We start from the raw sequence: 24,749 nt of genomic DNA, 5'->3' as shown, positions 1-24,749 counted from the left end.
CATTGCCGATTCTGTGTGTCCCTCTCTCTCTCTGCCCGCCCCCCCCCCATGCTCTGTCTCTGTCTCTCAAAAATAAAGAAACATAAAAAAAAGAGGCTTAGAGTAAGAAGCTTGTCTATGTTCACGCAAAGGAGTCCGGGAGAGGCAGCTGTAACATCTTATATGTTTTTTTGTTTTTTCTGCACTTTGAGAAAAGTCAGATCTACAGAAATGTTGAGAGAACAGCACCACGGATATCGCTGACCCCCAACCTGGACTCACTAGTCGCTAACATTTGCTTTCTATCTATTTACTTTTCCCCCAACACCATTTACAAGTGTGTTTGAGAAATAATGACACGTTGCGCAGAAATATTTCAGCGTGATGTTAATAATCATCAAATTAAGATTTTCTTACATTTTATGCTTCGTAAATGTGGCCACATCAATCGGCATGATAATGCTGGGTTGGAGAGAGGTTAAGAGGCTCCCTAGAGTTTCATAATAAGGAGGTAAGAATTGGAGGGGCGCCTGGGTGGCTCAGTCGGTTAAGCGTCCGACTTCGGCTCAGGTCACGATCTCACGGTTCGTGGGTTCCAGCCCCGCATCAAGCTCCGTGCTGACGGCTCAGAGCCTGGAGCCTGCTTCCGATTCTGTGTCTCCCTCTCTCTCTCTCTCTCTCTCTGCCTTTGTCTCTCTGTCTCTCTCAAAAATAAATAAACATTTAAAAAAAAAGAATCTTAAAAAAAAGTAAGATTATTGTTAGTCCCCTGGCTTTTTTTTTTTTTTGTGGCATTTTTTGAGAGATCTTTACCTGTAGGTATTATTTCTGAGCATTTCAAAGATTTTTTTCTATCCTGCTTTTTCTGAAGCTGTCTGTGCAACTAACATTTTGATCATTTTGTCTCCTCTTTGCATATATATGTGTGTGTGTGTGTGTGTGTGTGTGTGTGTATTTATGTATTTATTTCTATATTTATATGTGTGTGTGTGTATTTGTGGTTTTTTGGAGTAGAGACAGAGGTAATAGCACATCTTGAGGTTCCATGGGGATTTATTAAAACAAATTAGTGCAAACCAGTGATTTGCTTTTCAGATTTATTGAGATCACTTTGCTTAACTGTACGGCGGAATAAAATGGATTAATCTGAACATATTACCTATTTCTAGTATCTAATCATATATTATGACAATTAGATAGGAGGAATTACTACTTTTGATGTGAATCATTCGTCGCAATTTTTGGACTAATTTTTCAAAAATGTTGATTTCTAAACGTTAAAAAAAATTTTTTTAATGTGTATCTACGTTCGAGAGAGGAACAGAGCACGCGCAGGGGAGGGGCAGAGAGAGAGGGAGACACGGAATCCGAAGCAGGCTCCAGGCTCCCGGCCGTCTGCACAGAGCCCGATGTGGGGCTCGAACCCGGGAACCGCGAGAGCACGACCCGAGCCCAAGTCAGTGCCGGACCGACTGAGACGCCCGGGCGCCCCTCTGAGCCGCTTTCTCGAGACGTAAACACAGAAAGCCCTAAGCCATGCCTTGCCTTCTCCCTAATTATTTTGTGGACACCAGTCATGGGGATGGAGACGAAGCACCGTGCAAACCACTGCGGCCCGTCTGGGCGCGAGGGGTCGCAGATGTGATCACTGGGGGGGGGCACCTAATGAGCCCTGGCTCAGCCCGGCCGAGCCACCCGCCTCTGCCGGCCCAGACTCCGGCCAATCGCGCTGCGGCAGGCGCCTTCGCATCACACACGCACAGCTGGCCTCCTCGCCGGGTGCCAGCTGCACGGTCGCAGTCCTGCTCCGGAGATCAGGAGGCAGGGCAAGGAGGGGCTCCCCTCGGGAGACCTCCGTGGCCCAGACCTCCCCCCCTCCCTGCTTCCCTGGGACCCTGCCGGCCCCGAGGGGTCACTGGCAACGGCTCAGCCCCCATGAAGCCCGCCAGGGCGTCCCAGCGCTACAGAAGCATCCGGAGAAACACCGGCCAGCGCTGCCTGTACCAGGAGTCCCTGCTGCTCGGGTGAGTTGGTGTCCCCCACCCGCAGGGAGGAGGACGCAGGTGTGCTGAGGAAGGGAAGCCTGGGTCACCCCGAGCCTTGCCCGCGTCCGACCTGAGGGCCAAGACCCCGCTCCGTCCCCCTCTCCTGGAGAGTGGACTCCCAAACTCCTTTCTCTGGGCTCTCCACACCCGGGTTAGCCATCTCGACTCCGTGCCCAGAGGGAGGCGACCGTACCTGCCGGCTGACCGGGGGACCCGAATCTGGCGTCCCCCAACCCGGCCGAACCCACGGGCGTGCGCCCTCTGTTTTCTGTCTGTTTACGCAATTATGCGATGTCAAGAGGGAGTGGGCAATACATCCATCATAATAAATAAGGTGCCTGTTGGCACAGGCTTCAGCCCAGGGAGAAGTGAGGGAGTGCCGTTGGAATCTGTTAAATATTTATAAAGGTATATTAAGACCTCCATCAGTTTGTTAAATATTTATAAAGGTATATCCAAACCTCCATCAGTTTGGAGAAATTGAAGGAAATCCTCCTGGGGGTAAATGAAAACCGTCGGAATTAGCGAAAAGCAAAGGAATGATTTTCTCTTTACTTCTAAGCGCATCATTGATCAAATAGCTGTCGCAGAAGACTCTTTGCCCTCCTCCTGAGAAGTCACCTCGGATTTAATTGTTAGGGGGAATAAGCATTGCTACACGTTGACAAATTGTTCTCCTCCGGAGTCACCGTTTCCCTGAAAGATTTGCCCACGTAAATCCGCTTGGCTAAACTCTTGCTTAAAGAAATCGCTGACTGTCCTGCCTCTCCGTTTTAAAGAGGCAGGAACGCGGGGAGGGTCTCCGGATGACGACGTTGGGTTTCTCTTTATTTCACCTCCAGAGTTGGGGGACGAGGAGGAGCCCCGTCTTTAAAATTAGCTATTTCAATCAGCCTGAAATAGAAATTGTTTTGCCCACAACGATGGTGCTCTTCAGGAATTGTTCATAAGCACCCTCTTGTCTCTTGGTGTGACGTCTTCTGATAATAGATTTCACGTTGCGAAACCGTCTTCTTTTCCCAAGCCACTAAAGCCACAGGCTCCACTGCATGCATTTCGGTGGCTGCCAGGACCACCACCTTCTCTCTCTGCCTCCCTGGGTCCCTCATCCCTCCACGCATAGAAACTTCATACAGATGACCCCGGGGCAGCGAGATGTGGAATGTACCCTGGGCAAGGTCCTTGCTGGAAGCAATTCTACTAATCAGATTTCCTCCTTAATGTCCTGATCCATTCAGCAAGTTGGACGACAGCTTTAATGCTGATGAAACAGGGGACAGCAATGATCCAGAACAAATCTTCCAGAATATTCAGTTCCAGAAAGATCTCATGGCAAACATTCGCTGCAGACCCTGGACCATGAGGCAGAAGCTGGGAGCACTGAGGTAGGGGCTTCCCTTCTCATTACTGATTATTGTCGGTGTGTTTTCCACGAGGCCGCCCGGTCCCGCCCAAGGGGATGAGCACTGAGACCCACTTGACGGTGGTGACCAGGCGTTCCAGACGTGACTCTGAGAAGCCACGGGTGCCTCCAGGTGGCCAGTTTCTGTGTGTGTGTGTGTGTGTGTGTGTGTGTGCGTGTGCGTGTGTGTGTGTGCATGTGTGCGTGCTGGTGGAGAATCTGTGGTTTTCTACCTCCCTTGCAAACGCTAGATCTTAGCATCGTGTGGAGACGTGAACAAAATAGCCAGACTCAGCAGAGACAAGTGTATGAGCCAGACTGAAAATAGACATTACTTTCACCGGCGTGGCCATGTGGACTCGTTTTTTATATACTTTCTACTTCTTTGTCTCCCGTATATGATCACACACACACACACACACACACACACACGCAGCCTGATTAAGTGGCCTCATGTTACAAGGTCATGAGGGAGGTTATGATGCAGGCACAGAGCCAGGTTACCTTGAGATTTTTTTTCTTCCTTAGGGAGGGGACCCTACCACGATGGGAGGGGCCCAGGACTTTTAACAGGCATTCTAGCAGATTCTGTCACATACCGAAGGTTAAGATCCACTGACCCCTGTTCCGGGGTTAAACGAGGTGAACCGGGCAAGCGACTCGCATTGTCTCTGGTCCCCGGCGGTCAGGCCCCACCAGTGAGGACTGATGGACAATGCCGATGCCCGGGAGCACAGCAGAGGGGGTTAATCGAATGGCCTTAATGAGCTCCCCTGACCTGTCAAGTGGACCTTCCCGGAGAAACAGACAGTAACCCTGACCAGCAGGCACCCTGCGTGGACAGGATTAGAACCTTCTCAGTTCTAAGGAAGGAAGGAAGAAAGAAAGAAAGAAAGAGAGAGAGAGAAAGAAAGAAAGCAAAAGAAAGAAAGAAAGAAAGAAAGAAAGAAAGAAAGAAAGAAAGAGTCATGTGTTGTATCACAATTTTTAAAGTTATTTATTTATTTATTTATTTGGAGAGAGAGAGAGAGAGAGAGAGAGAGAGAGAGAGAGAGAGAGGTGGTGGGGGGTGGGGGGCAGAGAGAAAGAATCCCAAGCAGGCTCCATACCTTCAGCGCACAGAGCCTGAGGACAGGCTCCAGTTCGGGAACTGTGAGATCACAACCCGACCTGAAATCAAGAATCAGACACTTAACGGACTGACTCACCCAGGCGCCCCTTCCTCACCCCCTCTTTTTTTTAAGTTTATTTGTTTATTTTGAGAGCGTGTGCGTGGGGAGAGGCAGAGAGAGAGAGGCAGTTGTATCCGGATTTTTAAAAATCGTACAGAAACGCTGTTAAGGATTGATGGCTGATGGTTAGTGGGAGGAAGTAGTAATTAGTAATCAGTAATTCATAACCATTAATTACTAGTAAGAGCCTAAGCCATTTTAACCTGCAGGCAGAGCGCAGCAAATGATAACTTTTTAGTCGATACACTTCCCGAGCCAAAGGGCAAAATCCGGGCCCTCCGCCCTGACGCCTGGCCAGCGGCCGGGCCACACGGCGCTGCCTGGGGCGGAGGCGGTCAGGCTCTCAGACGGGCTGGTCCTCTGAGCACCTCCATAGATCATCCCCTGGACCCGCGCGTCTCCTCCCTCGTCACCTTCAGGAGCCACCAGAGCGATGCATGCCTCCCTAATTGGACCCGCTGAGGCGTCTGGAAAGCACAGAGGCCACCGAAGCCTGACCGCGTGGGGACCCAGGGAGCGAGGCGGACGCGGAAAAGGGCCGGGGTCCCGGCTGGGTCTGGGGCAACAGCCACCTGTCAGGGAGGACGGGTCTGTTCACCTCGCAGGGGAGCCAGCGGCCGGCGCCCTAACGGGGCCGGGCTAGCTCGGTCCCCCCTGGTTCCTGAGTGCCCGGCCCACCCTGTCGCCCTCCGTTACTGTGGCTTTCGGTCTCTTTCACGCTATTAGAGAGGGGGTGCCTTCCAGGACAACAACTCCGTTTCACGCGCCTGTGTGCCCCAGTCTGCTTGCCCCAAGGAAGTGTGCAGAAAATGTCTGCCGGAAGAAAATGATAAATGATTAGATGAGATAAATGATGTCACTTGCACAGACCTCTATCTTTTAGGTGCTCTGCAGAGCCGGGCGTCAACCCTCACCCTTGCCTGCTTTTCTGGTCCTGACCGGAATGAAGCCAGGGCATTGGCTGGCGGGGCCGGGATGATGGGGCGATCGCAACAAGGGCACCGGGCTCCAGATCCCAGCAAACGCTCCAGTTCGGTCACGTTTCGCTCGGAAAAGGGAGTCAGCTAGTTCCTGGGGTCTCAGGGAGGGACTCAGGACCCGGGAGGGGGCCGCTAAACGGCTGTTGAGAGGCGTGTGCGAGACCTTCCTCACCAGCGAGCCGGGCAGACTGAAGGTCGAGGGGCTCTGAAGAGGCACCGAGCACAGTCAAGGGGAGGGGGCTGGTCATGGATAACGAGGGTCTCATCAGCGCAGCGTCAGACGAGGTGGCCTCGAAGGTGACCTTCATCCCCAAGAGTCCTCGACTCCCCTCCGCCCCATCAGCGCCAACGGGGATTGTCTAACCCCACTGTTCATTTAGGTGTGGGTTTGCAGGGATGAATCATGTAGGTGGAGACATCAGGTCAACCCACCACACCGGTCAGCGTGTGTCAGTAGTTTGTGGGAGGGAAGACACAGCGGTAACCAGACACCCACGACCCCCTCCCTGAAGCGGGCTCTCCGAAACTAAGTCTGACCTTCAATTCCAGACGCGAGGGCTGCAGGGACCGGCCGCCGAGGTTAAGTGAGGGGCCGAGGCACTAGCACCCGCTGCCGGGACTTCCAACGCTCACGATTCCCGGCCAACAACCGGAATCAGGGGAGGGCTTTAAGAATTTCAGTTGTAGGGCGCCCAGGGGGGTACCGCCCGTTAAGCGTCCAACTCTTGATCTCGGCTCAGGTCGTGATCTTGCGGTTCCTGAGTTCGAGCCCCATGCCGGGCTCTGAACCGACAGCCTGGAGCCTGCTTGGGATTCTCTCTCTGCCTCTCTCTCTGCCCCTCCCCTGCTCACACGCTCGCTCTCTCAAAATAGGTGAAATTTTTTTAAAAATGTTTAAAAAAAAGAAATTCAGTTGCAACTCATTTGGGCATTAACTCATCATTTTCTGTAAACGTATCCTTTTAAATTGTTTTGTTTTGTTTTGTTTTGTTTTGTTTTGTTTTCCGGAAAATATTTGGTAAGGGAGCCCTCTGGTCGCTGGACTCCAGGAAATGAACGGTTTGCGTATTTTCATAGCCGGCTCCCTGCCACAGTATCTTGTCCCTCACCTTTGGCCACCCGCTCCTGTCACGCTTTCACACGTTTCGCCACGATGCCAGCGGGGCCAAAATTGTGCTCACTGTCATCGCTCTCTTGTCTCAGGCGAGCGAAGGAGATTGTGCTGAAGTTCGAAGGGAGGCTGACCAGGACCCGAGGATACCAAGCGGCAGGTGCAGAGGTGAGAGCGTGTACGCATGGCGATCCCACCCCTCCCTGTGGCCTCGGGGCCAGGAAGGTGCGTGACACTGTGCTCGCCATTACGCATCGGCTGTGCGCATCAGTCGTTACAGCCGTAGAGCGATGCTGGTCCCTGGAGGGTCTGCATGTCCCAGAACTTGGACTTTAGTCCCTGGGGCCAACACTCACCATTTGTACATGACCCTGGGTAAACCTGACTCATCCCAGAAAGGCTATCTTCCCTCGAGAGAATGATCTAGCATTTTTCCTGACTTCCTCCCATACGTGTAAGTTTTATTTACAGCGTGTCTTGTAATGGGAACGTTCTAGATCTATCCCAGCGCTTATTTGAGAACTCAGTGCTATGTTTTTTGTTTGTTATTTTTCCCATTCAGCCCCTTAAAGCTAAACTTTAGTATCTAATTGCAGTGATCTGTTTAGAGAGACGTTGCGATCATTCCCATAAATGTTCAGAAGCCAAAGAAAAAAATCATCCTCGTATATAGTATCTTTTTCTAGAGCTCACATTTCAGTCACTGAGTCTATAATTTTCACACAGAGTAATCACAGCGTACAAACGTTTTTTCACTCAACCCCATAACACAAGGATTTTTCCGTGTTGTTCTGAACGTTTTACACATGTTGTCTCCCGTGACAGACAAGTACATTAACTCAATTGGTTATTTGTCTGCTGTTAAATTAACTTAATTTGTTATGTGTCTGTTGGTGTATATTTAAATTGCCTTTAATTTTTCATTATTATTAGTAACCCTGCAAAGACTATCTTTGCACATAGTGCTTTTTCTATCCTTTAAAATTCCTCTCCTCGGATAAATGCCAGAAAAATTTGTTTTTTGGCTCTTGATAAGTATTTTTTTTTCCTAAAGTTTATTTATTTACTTTGAGAGAGAGAAAAAGAGTGTGTGAGCAGGGAAGGGGCAGAGAGAGAGAGGGAGAGAGTCCCAAGCAGGCCCCGCACTGTCAGCACAGAGCCCCGTGCAGGGCTTGAACTCACAAACCGTGTGATCATGACCTGAGCTGAAATCAAGAGTTGGACACTTAACCCACTGAGCCATCCAGGTGCTCTGGCTCTTGATAAATATTAATAAATTATTTTCCAAAACCCTTGATAGTTCCCCTTGCCATGCATGACAAGTTTTCCTGCCTTCATATTTTTTGCCAATATTGGATATTGTATTTTTTTAAGTTGGCTATATTTTAACAGATAAGAGTTGACAAATACACTCTTTTCAGAGTCTCTGAAACAAACCAACAAAATCCTTAATGAAGTTTAAATTAAAGCTGGTCACGGAACACCTGGGTAGCTCCGTCGGTTGGGCGTCCAACTTCGGCTCACAGTTGGTGGGTTCGAGCCCCGCGTCGGGCTCTGTGCCGACAGCTCGGAGCCTGGAACCCGCTTCGGATTCTGTGTCTCCCTCCCTCCCTGCCCCTCCCCCACTTGTGCTCTGTCTCTCTCTGTCTCTCAAAAATAAATGTAAAAAACTTTTTTTAATTAAAGCTGGTCCTAAATTTTACTTAACTGAAAAATTAGATAAAGTCGCGAAGGGTCCTCAAGGCTCTGCCTTGGCTTTCTCCTTCCTTTGCACAGACTGTGCCTGAAAACTCTAATCTATTCCTAGGACGAAAATTACCCCTGAGTGCTTATGCCTGTCAGGCGATGATGGGGCTCATGCAATAAATACATTTAACAAAATTATCTTTTTAATGCTAAGCATATGTGCCGCCCGGCTCCCTCATTTTCCCTAAACAGATGGCCTGCGATGCAGTGGGAAGTCTCTTGGAAAATGCTAGAAGGTCCTATTCAGACAACCTGTAATGTACATGAGCGAAAAGCACAGCAACTTTTAGTCACAGTGACATCAGTAAGGATTAAAGGTGTAATTCGACCAGGGGCTGACTTACTAGACTCAGGGTTTCCAGAATGAGAAGGAGAACCGGAAGTCCCAGCCTCACCTAGAGACGGGCTGCCCAAAGGTGCTCGGTGGCACCTTTGTAGGAGCAATGGCCCTGCAGAAAGGGGTTCAATCCAGTTCAGTTTAATCCACGTGCCACGCTTTGTCCCAGGCCCTGGGGTCACGTCCCGACTGGGTCACTTCCGCCTTCTGGGGGGGTGCAGTAAAGTGTCAAAGACAGGTCCCCCTTTCGCGTGTCTTCCTCACGCTTTGGTTCCTCCCCTCCCTGTTCGGAACAACACTCCTCCACCTTTTTATGTGTATTTCTTTTTTTGTATTTTGAGAGAGAGAGAGAGTGGGAGTGGGGGAGGGGCAGAGAGGGAGAAAGAATCCCAAAGTAGCCTCTGCACTGTCAGCACAGAGCTCAAGGTGGGGCTCGAACTCACAACCGTGAGATCATGACCTGAGCCGAAATCAAGAGTCGGCCGCTTAACCGACGGAGCCGCGCAGAAGCCCCTATAATTTTTTACAGTGGAAATTTTGACATGAACCACGGAGGACCAGCACCCACTCCAGCTGCCGCGGAGAGAAAACAGAAGCCATCTAGCCCGCAGCTCATCTGTTTATAGTCCTTGGTTTGTCCTTCGAAGATGCGACTGTTTTCCAAATAGTACGTTTTGTGTCACGGGCTACCCATTCTCTCGTGACTCCCGGCACTGAGATCCGGTCACCACTCCCAGGGGCTCCACCCTGTCCTGTCCTGGGAGTCCCGGCTGCAGAGCACAAGGCATCCTGGGGGGCCCTCCCCGGTGTCCGGCCTGTGTCCTCGCCCCCCTGGGTCTCCACCTGAGCCTGCTTACAGGCAGTCCTCCTTCAGAGCCAGCAGGTGTCCCTGTTTCTCACGGAAGCAAGGTCTGAGTGGGTGGGGCCTCTGGGACCCGAGAAGTCACTGTGGCAGGAGGGAGGACACCCAAGTCTCTCTGCCATCGTTTCCCTGCCCTGACTTTGGTTTTCATGTGTGATTCTCAAGATTCCTTCTGGTTCTAATAGTCTACGTCCTTCGTTTTTCACGCAATACCCACCAGGGAGGTCACCCTTCCCTAGAGCCTGCATGGCATGATTTGGCACCTGCCTATGATGGTATATAGGCTGATTGGCCTCCTGGAAGGCCCTACTGCTTTCGCACACGTCCCCCTATAACCCACTCTCCTCCGTGCAGGAGCCCGGGCAATCCTTGAAACAGTAAACTGTTTACTTAAACTGTTTAAACTGTTTAAACTGTTTCCTTACTTAAAACATAGATAGTTAGATAGATAGATAGATAGATAGAAGATAGATATAGATAAATAGATGGGTGGATGGATGGACAGATGATGGAGAGATGATAGATAGATAAATAGATAGATAGATGATAGACAGACAGAGAGACAGATAGGCATTCATTACACTTAGAGTTAAATCTCACTCCTTCCCATGACCCAGCTGATCTCGCCATTGCCTACCTGTTGGATCTACCCCACCTCCCCCCTCCCATCCTCTGCTGTAAAATGTCCAGCACGTGCTAACTCGCGGATTGCGTGCTGTCCTGCCCTCCTAGAGAGCTCCTCTACCGATTTCTCATTTTCTGAAGTATTGGTTTCTTTTCATTCAAGTCTCAGCTCAAGTATGACCTCTGCAGACAGACCTTTCCTGACCCCCTTGTCTAAAAGAGCTCTCTCCTCCAGTCCTAAGGGACCACGTCCCACGGTGGCGTTGACTCTTTCGTTGCCTTCCCTCCATCTGGATGCAAGCTCGGCGCCAGCTGACGTCTCACGTGTCTTGTCGACTTGCATCCGCTGTACGAGAAACACACACAGTGCTCAGGACGTGCTCGGGATGAATGCATTTTTCATAAACTAGCATTCGTGTGGTTAGAACGCCCTTATTCCAGGTGAACTTACAAGACTTCCCAAAGAGGCAAGAATGAACTTATTTGGTACGGAGTCTTACCAGACTCAGTAACCCAGGCCCACAATTAAGACCCATTTCTTCCAAGTCTGGCTCCTGGTTTTGCTTTGTTTTGTTTTCGCTCTGCTCTTAAAATCTCAAATCATTTCAGAGTTTCAGGCTTTCCATGGAGATTTGATGCACATCATCAGAGAATCAGGTGTTTTTTCCCATGCCTTATGGAATCTTGGTCATAACAAATCACATGTTTCAAGGAAGCTCCTTTAGGAGGCTAGGGCAGACCGTCGTCACCAGAACGAGCGTTGAGGGTCTGGCGGCCTTGAAGCTGAGTTCGGGGCCCCTGACTTGCCACATGAGCACCAGAGGCGGGGGGGGAGGAGGGTTTGCATCTCCCACTTAGAAAAATTGCTCTGCGTTAGTCTGTTTCATGCACTGAAATTCTCACTGGAAGAGTAACTCTGAATACCGCTGATCAAAGCCCACTTCTTGGACCGATGAGGACCTTGAAAGAAAACGCCTTTCCCAGGAGCGCGCGGTAGGGTAGAGGTTGAACTGGAGCTGGCATCAGGTCTGGGGCCCTCCTCCAGGGCTGCTTACACCGCAGGACTTTACCGCGGGCCAGAGGCTCAGATGCTTTCCAACACCAAACCCTCCCCCGAGGATGTGTGAGCACCCTGCCTCTGCCTGCTGCAGGGACGACAGAGCGAAAGCTTTGGTCTTCGCCTCCGTGCCAAAGGACATAAGCCACGGGGGGGGGAGAAAAAAATAGAAGGGCAGCACGAGGTAGGATGAGCTGGGCATGACGAGAATGTCGATGGCCAGGAAGTTTGCAGGGAGCAGGGTCTGCCTCTCTCCAGAGACCCTGTGCGGACGCATCACGGGCGTGGTTAGGTCTGAGCCGCGTCTTGGGCCATGAACAGAAGACCAACAATTACAACGTCTGGTGAAGCTCGAACAGATTTGTGTTTCACGTGTCTGGCCTTGGCAGGCACGACCCGAACGGCACGGTCGTGCGTTCAAGCATCAGGACCGCGCGCTGTCTCGGACTTCAGGATCCTGTAATTGCATTTGGAGCCCTTCTTTCCGCGGTGATATCATTTGCTTCCCACACAAGCCCAGATTGTTTGTGTGTTAAAATGGACAGCCTGCCAACATCGTGAGGGAGCGGCCGGAGTCCCGGCGCGCTGTGCTTTATTCTCCTCAGAGGAAAGAGAGAGAGGAAAGAAAAAAAGAGAGAGAGAGAGAGCTTGAACTCTTGGCAGCTGCCTCTTAAACACACAAGACGAATTTGCACATCTCCCTGCCGGCGGCCTCTGCCAGGAGAGAGGGCAGGAGACCAGCACAGGTGCGGGACGGGAGGCACACGGCGGGCAGGGCTCGTGCTCGGCGTATGTTCTAGACTCTCATCCCCCAAGCGGGGAATTGTGGTCACCGGGGCAGTTTGCTGGCCATGCGGACTCCTGGGCCCCAGCCCCAGAGTGGACATCACTCCTCAAGGGATTTCCACTGTTGTTAGTCCCCAGGGCGGGAACGATAGGAATAAGGCAGCCTGTGACCCTGGACCATACGCACGTCGATACAGACGCCAGCAGCTCAGGTCCCAAGCAGGTGTCGTCACCCTAACAAGAGCGGACAGGGGCTGCTCTGGTCCTAGCGTGGCCTCAAGTCCTACGACGTCATAATCACAGGCGTGTCTGGGAACCTCTCCTCCACCAGGGACCTTAGCGTCACGATGTCACTGCCATCCTGACAAATGTGAAGCCCGCTAACCCTGCTCCCTCCTTTCCAGCTCTGGCGGAAATTTGCTCGCGGGGCCTGTAACTTCATGGTCACCTTCATCCCCTGGGAAATGAGGATAAAGAAAATCGAGAGTAAGTGTGGGCGCTCGGGGGGTGGGGGGGGGGCAGCGGGGAGGCCCTGCCAGTGGCCAGACGACAGCGTGGCCCGAGAAGGGGCTCCGTGTCCTGGTCCTCGCCCCGCGCGTGGTGAGGCGCCGGGCTGGACGCGGGACGGTGGAGACAGAAGGCATCTGTCCGCCGCTTCCCTGGACGACAGCCGTCCCACATTCGCTGCGGCTCACAGGTCGTTGGTGACTCGGACCCGACACAGACCCAGAAGGAGCAGGTGGAAAACTGCACAAGGTTAATGTGAGCATTTGCCAAACCAAAACTCAGAAATCTGCATTTTCTTAGGGGTGAGTGGCACCATTTAGAAAACATATTCTAAACTCGTTCACACAACACACACCCATAACACAGAGCACACAATGCCAGGAACAAACTCAACAGTGGGTCTGAAATGCAGGAAGCTGTAAAATTGGGCCACCACATATCTCAAGAGTCTTGTGAGAGGCACAGGTGACTTCACGTTTGGAAGATGTGGGCCTTCTTAACGTCACTTTACAGGTTTCCAGCAATTGCGGCAAAAACCTCAACGCAGTTTTTTAATTTTCTGTACTTAACAAGATGATCGTGAAACGTTTATGGAAGAAAACCACCCAGAAGACGCGTCAAAAAAAATTTTTTTTGACGATGCACATGAGCTTGCGTAACCAAAGGGTTCAAGGACATGAGGAACACTACCGCCCTTGAATCTGTAGCACAGCACTGCAGATACACTGGATTCTTACAGACTTCTGTTAGATCCTCCACTTAAAGTCCCATTAGCTATTAAACATAAAATAGGGAAACCACGAAAGAATTAAGAGAGAGCGTGTGATCTCCGAATGGATCAGGACAGAAGCCCGTCCAATCCCGAAGGTGAAGAAGGAAATCATCAAGGAAGAGAGGGCTGCGTTTGGTCACCTATGAAGGCAACCTACATCCTTGAGACAGCAAAGCTGAGAGTCAAAGGGAGAAAAGCCCATTTTCGGCATTTCAGTGGAATTTAGCACCGGCACACGCGATGGGCGGGACTGCCCACTGGGAAGGCGTCTCCGGGGGAAAGTTAAAATTTGTAGCAAAAACCTTCATGCTGTTTGTGCCCTTCGATAAAACTCCCCCATCCCTTAACGGCAGAAAAAACGAGAACCACGACAAAATCAGCGCGCAGGCGGATAAAGTCGGTGCCCCACCCGGATTTCTCGACTTGGCTGGTCCAGCTTTTTTCCCAGCAGCTCTGGGTGTGGATGCTGTGACTCACGGCTGCCCCTCCCCCGCCCACCCCTCCACCCCACCCCCCACCCCAGGTCTCCGCAGCGCCGCCCTGGGCCAACGCTGTTCCAGATGCGGGGCACACATCACCTGCCCCAGCCGAGGGCCCAGAGGCCGTGATGGACGAAGTCCAGCTCCTTGTGCCAAGTGGGGCCAACCCACCGTGTTGTGCAATCTACCTTCCAGGATCCGCCGGGGGATCGACGGAAGCCAGGCTCCAGCACCGTATCCTTGCTTGGCCCTTTCCCCTGACCTGCCCTGACCCCCACACTCCCTTTCTCCAGAGAGCACTTGCCCAGTGTGCCCTGACCTTGGACAGAAATGGTCTATGGCCGACTTATTCACCCCAGTGAATCCCCCACCAAGTGAAAAGTCAGAAACTTCCGAAATGGTCGGGAGTGGGGCGAGGTTAAGTAAACTACGGAAAATTCAGCTGACAAAGCAATACAATTTATTTCATGGAAGAATTTTTTTTTTTTGCGTGAGAAAATGCTGATAATAATTAATAACTCAAGATGCATGTTGTAGACAGATGCCAATTTTATACAAAAAATCTATACGTGGAGAATAATAATGAGGGGTCACACGAAAAGCTTGTTAGAAACTCTAATGGTAATTAAAAAAATTTTTTTAACGTTTATTTATTATTGAGAGACAGAGACAGAGCATGAGCCTGGGAGGGGCAGAGAGAGAGAGACACACACAGAATCTGAAGCAGGCCTCAGGATCTGAGCTGTCAGCACAAAGCCCGACGCGGGGCTCGAACTCACAAACCGCGAGATCATGACCTGAGCCGAAGGCGGATGCTTAATCGACTGAGCCACCCAGGCGCCCCAGAAACTCTAATAGTAATTTTAATTTAGTGTTCTAGAATAGGTAATGTTTTTTTTTTCTTTGTGATGTTTTGTGTTTTCCTATTTATTGTGACCAACGTAAACTAAATTTGAAATACAAATTCAGGGGATTTTTTTTTTTTTAAGTATGGTACAAATCACACACACCCTTATCTTCTTAATAGAAATTAGGTTTTGAATACACTTTTTATTTAGAATAAAATATGTAGGAAAGTGTAGGTATATAGGAAAGTTGTAAGGAGTTTCTATAATTCCTTTACCCAGTTTCCCCTAATGTTAACATCTAGCCAATTGCTATATATCTTGAAATTAAGACAAAAGAATTCTAAGAAAAATCCTGGGAATTCTCAAAACTGTAACAAATGAAATATATATATATATATATATATATATATATACATATATGTGTATGTATATATGTATATGTATATATATACATATATATGTATATATATATATATCAAATTCTCAAAAGATGTTGATTCTTTTTTTAAAAGAGTTGGGTTTTTTTAATTTTATTTTTATAAGGAGAGCGCATGAGCAGGGGAGAGGAACAGAGGGAGAAAGAGAATCCCACGCAGGCTCCCAGTGCAAAGCCAGATGTGGGACTCGATCTCACCACCCTGGGATTATGACCTGAGTAGAAGTCAAGAGTCAGACCCTCAACCGACTGAGCCACCCAGGCTCCCCTCAAAAGATGCTGATTCTTCTGAACATACATGAAATGTTGTAAATTTGACGAGTATTTGAGAAGTATTTTGACATAATGAATTTGAAGTATAATGACATAATGAATATGTCATTAGGGAAATTATGAAATTAGGGATTTTTTTTTGTGCTTATAACTGGAAATACCAGGGAACATCTTGACCCACGTAAATGACTATTTTGGGGGAACACCCCAGTTGGCCTTCTTGGTCTGTGCCCCGATACACGAACAACTGCAAGGTTGCTTACAGAGAACTTTGCACCGTGAGGGTTTTATGTTGTTCATCCTGTTTATACTGTTTTGTTTTTTGGTTTTTGGTTTTTGTGTGCGTGTGGGGGTTTTTTGTTTGTTTGTCTTGGGTTTTTTTGGTTTTTTGGTTTTTTCTTTAATCGTTCTTATTATCTTGTCTTCTTTAGGTCATTTTGGATCTGGTGTTGCCTCCTACTTCATATTCTTGAGATGGTTATTTGGAATTAATATTGTGCTCACAATTATGACAGGTGCTTTTATCGTCATTCCAGAGGTAAGAAATAGTCCGGGAGAGATAAAAATGCCAGTTGTTAAAAGCAAGAGATGTCAGAGCAGTTCCATAACACGACTCCCCTCACCATCCTTGTATTCAAGCAAACTTTTTCTGTGGAGGGCCAGCTAGTAAATAGCTCGGGCTTTGCGGGGCCACGCGGCCCCTGTCACACCCCTTCTGTCTGCCCCGCGGTGTGAAAGTGGCCACGGACGGCACATGAACAGTGTGGCTGTGTTACAGTAGAATTCTATTTTTTTTTTAATTTTTTTGATTTTTGTTTATTTTTGAGAGAGCGAGAGTGAGCAGGGGAGGGGCAGAGAGAGAGGGAGACACAGAATCCGAAGCAGGCTCCAGGCTTCCAACTGTCAGCACAGAGCCCTGATGCGGGGCTTGAACCCATGAACCTCAAGATCACGACCTGAGCTGAAGTCGGACGCTCAACCGACTGAACCACCCAGGCGCCCCCAGTCGAATTCTATTTATGGATACTGAAATTTGACTTTCGGATCGTTCTTAAGTGTCACAATATATCATTCTTCTTTTAATTCTTTTCCAACCATTTAAAAATGCAAAAACGCTTCTTAGCTCTTAAGCTGTTCAAAAAGAGGTGACAGGCCAGATTCGGCTTCTGGGCCAGGGTGCAGACACTGTTCAAATAAAACTCACTTCTCAACTAACGTTTGTCCTCCCAAAGTAAATGGGGTTATTTTCCGTGCCATCAAAGAAACCCGGTGACCTCAAAAACCCATCTGTAGGGGCGCCTGGGTGGCGCAGTCGGTTAAGCGTCCGACTTCAGCCAGGTCACGATCTCGCGGTCCGTGAGTTCGAGCCCCGCGTCGGGCTCTGGGCTGATGGCTCGGAGCCTGGAGCCTGTTTCCGATTCTGTGCCTCCCTCTCTCTCTGCCCCCGCCCCGTTCATGCTCTGTCTCTCTCTGTCCGAAAAATAAATAAACGTTGAAAAAAAAAAAAAAACCCATCTGTAGAAGCCCCGTCCAGCCCAGCGACAGAATACCCGGGCGGGCTGATCAAGCGAAGAGAAGGTCTGCCCACCCAGGATTACCTCTCCATCAGTGAGAATCAACAGAAATCCAGCCCCTAGAGAGCTCACACGTGCAACGCCTTCACAGGCCGTGGGGATCGGCCAGCCCTTTTCTTCTGGGCCCCTCCCCTCACTGAGGATCCCACGACGTCCTGTTCTCTCCCACCAGCTCATTGCGGGCCAGCCCTTCGGGAGCACGGACAGCAAGACGATCCCCAAGGAGAGTGTTATGTCTGCCCAAGACCTGGACACCGTCTGGTCCCTGGGGGTGAGGTGGAGGCTGGGTCGCCCTCTCATCTTGAGGGAGGGCCGAACGGGGGCCACGGTTCTGGAGCCCGGAAGTGACGCTGAGCGCTCTCTCTTTGCAGGGTTATCTACAGTACTCTGTCCTCTTCTACGGCTATTACGGCAGGGAGAGAAGGATCGGGAGAGCGGGCTACCGGCTGCCCCTGGCGTACTTCCTGGTGGGCATGGCTGTGTTTGCTTACAGCTTCATCATCCTCTTAAAAAAGTACGGCTGCTCAGTTTCTCCAAATACATGCCAAGAGTGATACGCGTGATCGCAAGCTGGCCAATACCGTGTAACGTTAAGGCAGAACTGTACCCACTTTGTAGGTGGGGGGACCAAAGCTTAGGAGAGATGTGCTCATTTTAACCAGCAGCTGTGTGCCAGGCTCCGGGTTGGGTCTGGAGAGACAAGAATCCCACAGACTTATCAGTTAACATAATTTCAGGCAATTTAGTAAGTGCGGTGACAGAGATAGGAACAGGATGGTCTAAGTGACCAGAGCTTGCAGAAAGCCAAACACTCTCCGTTGGCCGCACGTCGGCCTGTGACCGAGCTACGAGTTCGGTAAGGGACAGGCTCGTCCGCGTCATGATGCGGTTGGCTCACCCGGTCCATCACTGAGAGGAGACACGGTGGGAGGAAGACAAAGTGGCTGGGGGTGTGGCGTCCCGCACCGTCCCCACCGCGAGACCCACAGCCACTCACTTCCCCTCCTTGGGCCTCATTACTAAAATGGGCGGGTTGGCTCCCAAGACGGCCGGGTTCCCTGCCAGCCTTCACACGCCCCGCTTCTGTATTGGGGCCAGACACAGCGGACTGACGGACGGGCTGGGAGTCCAGGGAGAACCCGGCCCCACCCTGCGTGGCTCACCGGCAGCTTCTGTCAGCCTCGTGGGCACCCTCACCATCACCATCAAAAAACAAAAGCCTAAGGAGGTGCACAGTGACCCAGGGGCCTCCACTTGGCAAGGAGCTTTCCAGCGTGGCTTCTGGGGGGTCCTCAAGACCCCCACCTGGAGGACAGGCCGTTGGCTCGATGTTACAATCTAAGAGACGGCTGAGAGCAAACTCAGGAGCAAGGGCTGTGGAGAGAGAACAGATAGATAAAAGCTTATCACCAGAGACAGTCTGAAGGCAGAGGGACTTTGACCTTCAGTCTGAAGGAAGAGGGACGGCGGCTCCCGCCTTCAGAGGCATCTCAAGGGTGTCACGGGCAGGAGGCACCTGACAGGCTCCCTTCAGTGGGCAGGAAGACGAAGTCAGCTCCAGGGAGAGTTCGATTTCACAGTCACACTGCCCGGCCCCGGGCACACATGCGTTCAGTGCCCTCCCCGGCCACCAGAGTGGCCAATGCCATTGGCACAAGAGGGGTGCTGGACCCACCGGTGCCCCCCAGGGGCGGCCGGGGCCCATCTGACGCTGCCCTCACACGCTCGTCCCGGCTCCTCTCTTGCAGGATGGCCAAGAACTCGCGCACGAGCCTCGCCAGAGCCTCCAATGAAAACTACACGTTCTGCTGGCGGGTGTTCTGTGCCTGGGATTACCTCATCGGAAACCCGGAGGCCGCCGAGAGCAAAACGGCCGCCATCGTAAACAGCATCAGGGTGAGTGGGGCGGCGCGGGGGGCGCTGAGGGGGGTCAGGGGTCCTCCTCCGACCTCGCCCGCAGCCTTGACCGCGGAGCCCCTGGGCCTCCGCGAGAGTCCGAGTCCTCCTCGGCGAGGGGACCGGCCCCGTGCACCCACAGTCCCGTGGAATACAGAACGGGGCATTGAAAAACTCTTTATTTTAATTTTCTAAATTTCATCCCCCGAAAATTTCAGTTGGTGCATTGCTGGTAATTTGCATAAGGGATTGCCGCCATATTGCAGGTAATTTGTGAGTGAAAAAATACACGCGTGTTGGCGACGTGAGCTTTAGCGGTAGCTCAGGAGAGGAAGCAGTTAGAAGCTCGCAGGGACTCGGGTCTACTGAGCAACCCGACAGCTCCATGCTGCCCCTTTCGGGAAACACCATTAGATCATTTCATTTATTAAATAACATGCTCTGCCCCCTCGTCTCCCCAAGCCCCCATCTGCATTTATTTTAATTTAATTATTTTTTAATATTTATTCATTTTTGAGAGAGAGAGAGAGAGACAGCGTGCAAGCAGGGGAGGGGCAGAGAGAGGGAAGACACAGAATCCGATGCAGGCTCCAGGCTCCGAGCTGTGAGCACAGAGCCTCACATGGGCTCGAACTCATGAACAGCGAGGTCCAGACCTGAGCCAAAGTTGAGCAATTAACCAACCGAGCCACCCAGGCGCCCCTCCGTTTTCATCTAATTATTATACAAAGCACTGATGTCAACAACGTCTCACAGAGCGGTTCCAGATACTGACTCATCATTTCTTATCATGAAATAATTCTAAGGACTTATGATTAATGGTAACGCTAAGCTTCTAACTGAATGTGTCTTTCCTTAAAGGAGGCCATCCTGGAAGAACAGGAGAAGGAGAAAAGTAAAAACCCGTACGTATGGAGACTCCCCATGCTTCATTCGTTGAAATGCTACTTTAATTTGGCACAAAAATGATCCAACTATCTGTATCTGATTTTCACACATCGTCAGGTAGCTCTTCTTCGTTTTTAAAAATATTTTTAAGTTTATTTATTTGTTTTGAGACAGAGAGAGAGAGAGAGCAGGTGAGGACCAAAGAGAGAAGGGAGAGAGAATCCCAAGCAGGTTCCCTACGGTCAGCATGGAGCCCGATGCAGGGCTCGAACTCACAAACTGCAAGGTCATGGGCTGAGCTGAAACCAAGAATTGGACATTTGACTGACTGAGCAGTCCAGACGCCCCTCTTCTTTCTTCTTAAAATCCGTCTTTCTAGTAATGTGACACGTGGGAAGCCTGTAATCTAATCGGTCAGTAGCAGTAGTCAAGAGTGGCTCCTTCCTCCTTAGATCAGGCCACAGGGTGAGAGTTCTTTTACTTAGGTAATAAAGGAGGTATTTTTAGCACCAATTTCTAGCTTGCTAAATTAAGCAAAGAGTACTTTATTCTTTTTAATGGTTATTTATTTTTGAAAGAAAGAAAGAGAGACAGAGCATGAGCGGGGGAGGGGCAGAGAGAGAGGGAGACAGAACCGGAAGCAGGCTCCAGGCTCCCAGCTGTCAGCACAGAGCCCGACGCAGGGCCCAAACCCACAAACCGCGACATCACGACCTGAGCGGAAGTCGGACACCCAACCTGCTGCGCCACCCAGGTCCCCGAGCAACAAATCCCAGAAGTCACAAGACGCAAATAGTATCCAATTCTTGTCGACAAGCCTTCCAAGGTGATGGCTCAGATCTGAACTTCTCTGGGATTTGAGGGCTGTCTGGGTGAGGTGAGGCCCTTTAGCCAGAGAGTTGACACGGAAGGGCCAATCCCCCAAGGGACAGTGACCTGTCCTCATGGGACAACTCTCTGACATCCTCCCTGGGTCTTTAGCCCCTGGATTCGTTTCCGTGACACAGAAAGCCTGTCGGAGCCATGCCGTGGACATGGGGAGGTGTGCAAGCCCACGCAAGCCCCTGAGGAAGCAGGTGGGAAGGATTCCCCCCAGGGAGGCGGGGGAGGGGCGCCTACTCTCCCTTCGTCCTTAGCTCCCACGACCCGGGACGGTCCCCTGGCCCTTCCGGACCTCCACTTCCTCCCCTGTGAAACGAGAATGGGGCTCCATAGAAGCTTCTCAGAGGGCAGAGAGCACCCACCCATCACAGTCACCCCCCGGGCACAAAACATGCCGACCACTTTGGGGCCCACCCCGATTCCCTGAGTTAGACCGTCTGGACGTGGGGCACCACGATCCACATTCTTAGCAGGTGATTTTGCTGTCCCCCACATTTAAAAACCGCAGCGTCTGACTGCAAGATAACGCACGACCCGTCACGATAAGCAAATACATCAGCAGCAAGAATAGCCTGTTCCCCAAGTCTCTTCCACAAGCGACTCCCGAATCCTCCCTCGGCTGCCAAAGCCTGGGGAGAATAGGCCCGCGATAGGCCTTCTGGGATATCCAGGATATTATCACAGGACGCGGAAGGATTGGGTAGAGACAGGGGAAGTGAACCTTTGACTGGCGACCCCAGCCTGTGCCCGTCATGTGCACTGTTGGGCGCAGTCAGCACGGGGACCAACAGGTTGCTCCCCCCCCCCACCCAATGACCATAGCGTGGCCTGGGTGCCCTGGTTGGCCCCCACCCAGGACGGCAGCGTGGTCTGGGCACAGGAGCAGGTGAGAAAGCACAGGACGCTATGAACGGACCTCACCCTCTCTCAGATCTTCCATCGGCAGTGTTCTGACTCTTCATCTAAAGTTCTGCACAGAAAGACAAGGTGACGTTCATCAGATCATTTGTACAGATGATGAAGGGCCACCACTGATGTGGAGGGGGCTGTCGTGACCAGCCCGAGGTCATCCGGAGGGTGGAATTATGCTTTACAGAGAGGCTGGTACACCTCTTCTGTGCCCTTCACGTCCTCCTTGGCCACGCCTCTTCCTCCAGCACCTGCTGCGGGGCAGGGCCGTGGGGGCGCCACAGCTGTGTGCACACAGCCCCTCGCACCCCTCACCCCTCACCCCTCACCGGTACCCACTGCTCGGTGGCCCCCACGGCCCCTCTGAGGCTGCAGCGTGGGGCACCCACCGAACCCCGGCCAGCCTATGTGCACGGGAATCTGACAGGCTAGGGGCAACGCCGGGGGTTCACTCTCGGGGAGCCACCCTTGACCAGCAGGGAGGAGAGCGATGACAGAGGCTTCCCTACTTCTCGCCGGGCAGACCGTCCTGAGACACAGCTCGCAAGCCCCTCAGAAGGCCCCGCCGTTGCCGCGAGCTGTGGCCAAGTCTGTCACGTACCCTCCTCTGACTGCTCTTTCTCCCGTCTCCCCCATAGACCTCCTGGGATCACATCCCGAGTAAAGTACTTGCAAACAGGCCTTTGCCTGATGCTCTGTTTGCAGGGAAACCCAGGCTAAGTCTGGCCCCAAAGTTGGAAGAAGACGCCTTCAAAATAAGCCAGTTGGTTGGGGCGCCTCGGGGGCTCAGTCGGTCGAGCGTCCGACTTCGGCTCAGGTCGTGATCTCACGGTTCGTGGGTCCGAGCCCCGCGTCGGGCTCTGGGCTGACAGCTCGGAGCCTGGAGCCTGCTTCGGATTCTGTGTCTTCCTTTCTCTGCCTCTTCCCCTCTCATGCTCAGTCTCTCTCTCTCTCTCTCTCTCTGTCTCTCTCTCTGTCTCAAAAACAAGTAAACACTAAAAAAAATTTTTTGTTTAAATAAAAACATAAAAAATATATATAGAAGCAGTTGGAATCAGTGAGTTTGCCCCCAGAGTTAGCAAGGAAAGACCAAACCCCTGTTCCATTCCTTGTTCATCATCTAGAAAAGAGCTAGGATGTGTTTATACGCGCTGGGCCCGTTCCAGGAGCTGAGCATACCACGGCGAGGAAGAGTAAACCATCTCAGAGCGTATGTTCTCGAGGGAAAGACAGCTGATCACCTACCACATGGACCTGTGCACAGTGTCAGATTTGCAAGACTTGTCTCGAGTCCCCGAGGGCAGTGGGGTGGGCTTAGAAGTCCTCGTTGATCCCTCAGGAGAGGAGGAGTTTGGGGGTGGGTAGGGAGAGCACCGACGCTTCAGGGCAGAGGGTTCACACGACACGAGGTGGGTCCCGTCGTTCACGCGGCGCCCGGAGCGCGGCCCAGCGCCCCGTCCTCACGCCCGCCTCTCCCCGCAGGGCAGTGACCGTGTGCCTGAGGGTTATTGCCAACATCCTGGTGCTTCTGTCGCTCGCCGGGAGCATCTACCTCATCTACTTCGTGGTGGACCGGTCCCAGAAGCTGGAACAGTCAAAGAAGGAGCTGACGCTCTGGGAGAAGAACGAGGTACTCACCGCCTTCCCCGCAGGCGCCCTCCAGGAGAGACGCGAGAGCAGCCTGCCCTCCCCTTCCCGGCTGTTGCTTAGGCAGGTGGGCTGGAAATATCCCCCCGGACAACCTAGTCCCCCTGTCTGAGAACACCGACTGCACGGGCTCTGAGCCACAGGGGCCACACCAAGACCTGGAGGGATGGTTTGGTTGGTCGCTGTCGGGAACGGTTCCGATTCAAGGTCACCTTCAAGCGTTCGTTTCCTTCTTCGCCTTTGGGTCTCTCGGACTGTGGTTTGCTGCTCTCTCGTGGTGGTTCTTCGCACACACACGTTTCCAGACACAGACATCCCCCACAGCCTCGCTTTAATGACCAAATCACAGTCCGTGGCACCTGTCATAGCTGACCACACGCCAGCTTTTAAACACTTAGGTTGTTTCTCTATGTCTTTTTTTTTTAACGTTTATTTATTTTTGAAAGAGAGAGAGAGAGAGCACAATTAAACGTTTATTTATTTTTGAAAGAGCAGGGGAGGGGCACAGAGAGAGGGAGACACAGAATCCGAAGCAGGCTCCAGGCGCTGAGCTGTCAGCACGGAGCCCGACGCGGGGCTCGAACCCACCAACCGTGAGCTCATGACCTGAGCCGAAGTCGGCCGCTTAATGGATGGACCGGCCAGGCGCCCCCTCCGTATTTCTAAATTAACAAACAGGGATTTCTAAATCCCAAACCAGGCTTGTTTGCTAAAAGGTCTCTTCTCTTGGTCGAGGTGAATATTCCCATGACGGAAGCGGCCGAGAGAAACGTTACGACCACTCTCCTAATTCTTAGTATCTGTTGTGAGGCCGCTGCCTCCCAAGCCCCGTTGGCTTTTCCCACCAAGGTCTAAAAGGCAGCTGCGGAGACTGTCCCGCCGACTGCTGTTGTAGAAACGAGCGCCATCCTTGGAATTTACGGAGCAAAGTGCGTAGGGGAGAGGCCGTTCTCAGGTTTTCCTCAAGCGACCCTCGTTGTTCAGAACCTGAGACGGCATCAGGTCAGGTTTTCTCAGGCCTCTTATTTCATGCCAGGTGAGTGGGTTACCTGTGTTTGCAGATAGACCAGGTTTTTAAAGGCATATTCAGATATGGCACCTTTCCTTAGCTCACACCGCCCGGGTACCAGCTAAACGTCCTTCTTTCGTCGTCAGAAAGGCAGATAAACAGGACCCAGGCGTGACCCTCGAGCTATTTACTCTTCCGTGTGCAGAAAGCGTATCCGATCACCTGTGGGCACCCCCCTTTCCTGTGTGTAATAGTTGGGTCGCCTCCACCCGCCACCCAAGTGACCAGCAGGGCAATTGGGAGACGTGGCGGGACTGCTCACAAATCCCCGGTGGCAAACGGCAGCATCTCGGATTAAAGCCGGCTCCTAAAAGGAGTAAAGCCCGCGACAGGGTGGCAGGGGCCTCTCCGAAACATCGAATCGGCAGGGATCTGGGGGAGGGTTTCCACGTGGGAACCGCACAGCCC

The 24,749-nt window shown here is 51.7% G+C and overlaps 1 protein-coding gene across 1 annotated transcript in view; it reads left to right on the top strand.

Annotated features, from left to right (window-relative positions):
- The first annotated feature begins 1,343 nt into the window (after positions 1–1,343).
- TMC3 (transmembrane channel like 3) overlaps positions 1,344–24,749 on the top strand; it is a 41,428-nt gene continuing 18,022 nt past the window's right edge. The window contains exons 1-10 of the mRNA XM_019831793.3: positions 1,344–2,003; positions 3,263–3,409; positions 6,842–6,917; positions 12,566–12,647; positions 15,908–16,014; positions 17,223–17,321; positions 17,422–17,564; positions 18,799–18,946; positions 19,808–19,851; positions 23,108–23,255. Of these exons, the coding sequence (XP_019687352.2) occupies positions 1,516–2,003; positions 3,263–3,409; positions 6,842–6,917; positions 12,566–12,647; positions 15,908–16,014; positions 17,223–17,321; positions 17,422–17,564; positions 18,799–18,946; positions 19,808–19,851; positions 23,108–23,255 (1,482 nt within the window). The 5' untranslated portion in view covers positions 1,344–1,515. The remainder of the gene's footprint in view (positions 2,004–3,262; positions 3,410–6,841; positions 6,918–12,565; positions 12,648–15,907; positions 16,015–17,222; positions 17,322–17,421; positions 17,565–18,798; positions 18,947–19,807; positions 19,852–23,107; positions 23,256–24,749) is intronic.

This window comes from Felis catus, chromosome B3 (genome assembly GCF_018350175.1).
Source record: "Felis catus isolate Fca126 chromosome B3, F.catus_Fca126_mat1.0, whole genome shotgun sequence".
Lineage (NCBI taxonomy): Eukaryota > Metazoa > Chordata > Mammalia > Carnivora > Felidae > Felis > Felis catus.
This window is presented reverse-complemented; position numbering and strand designations above follow the sequence as displayed.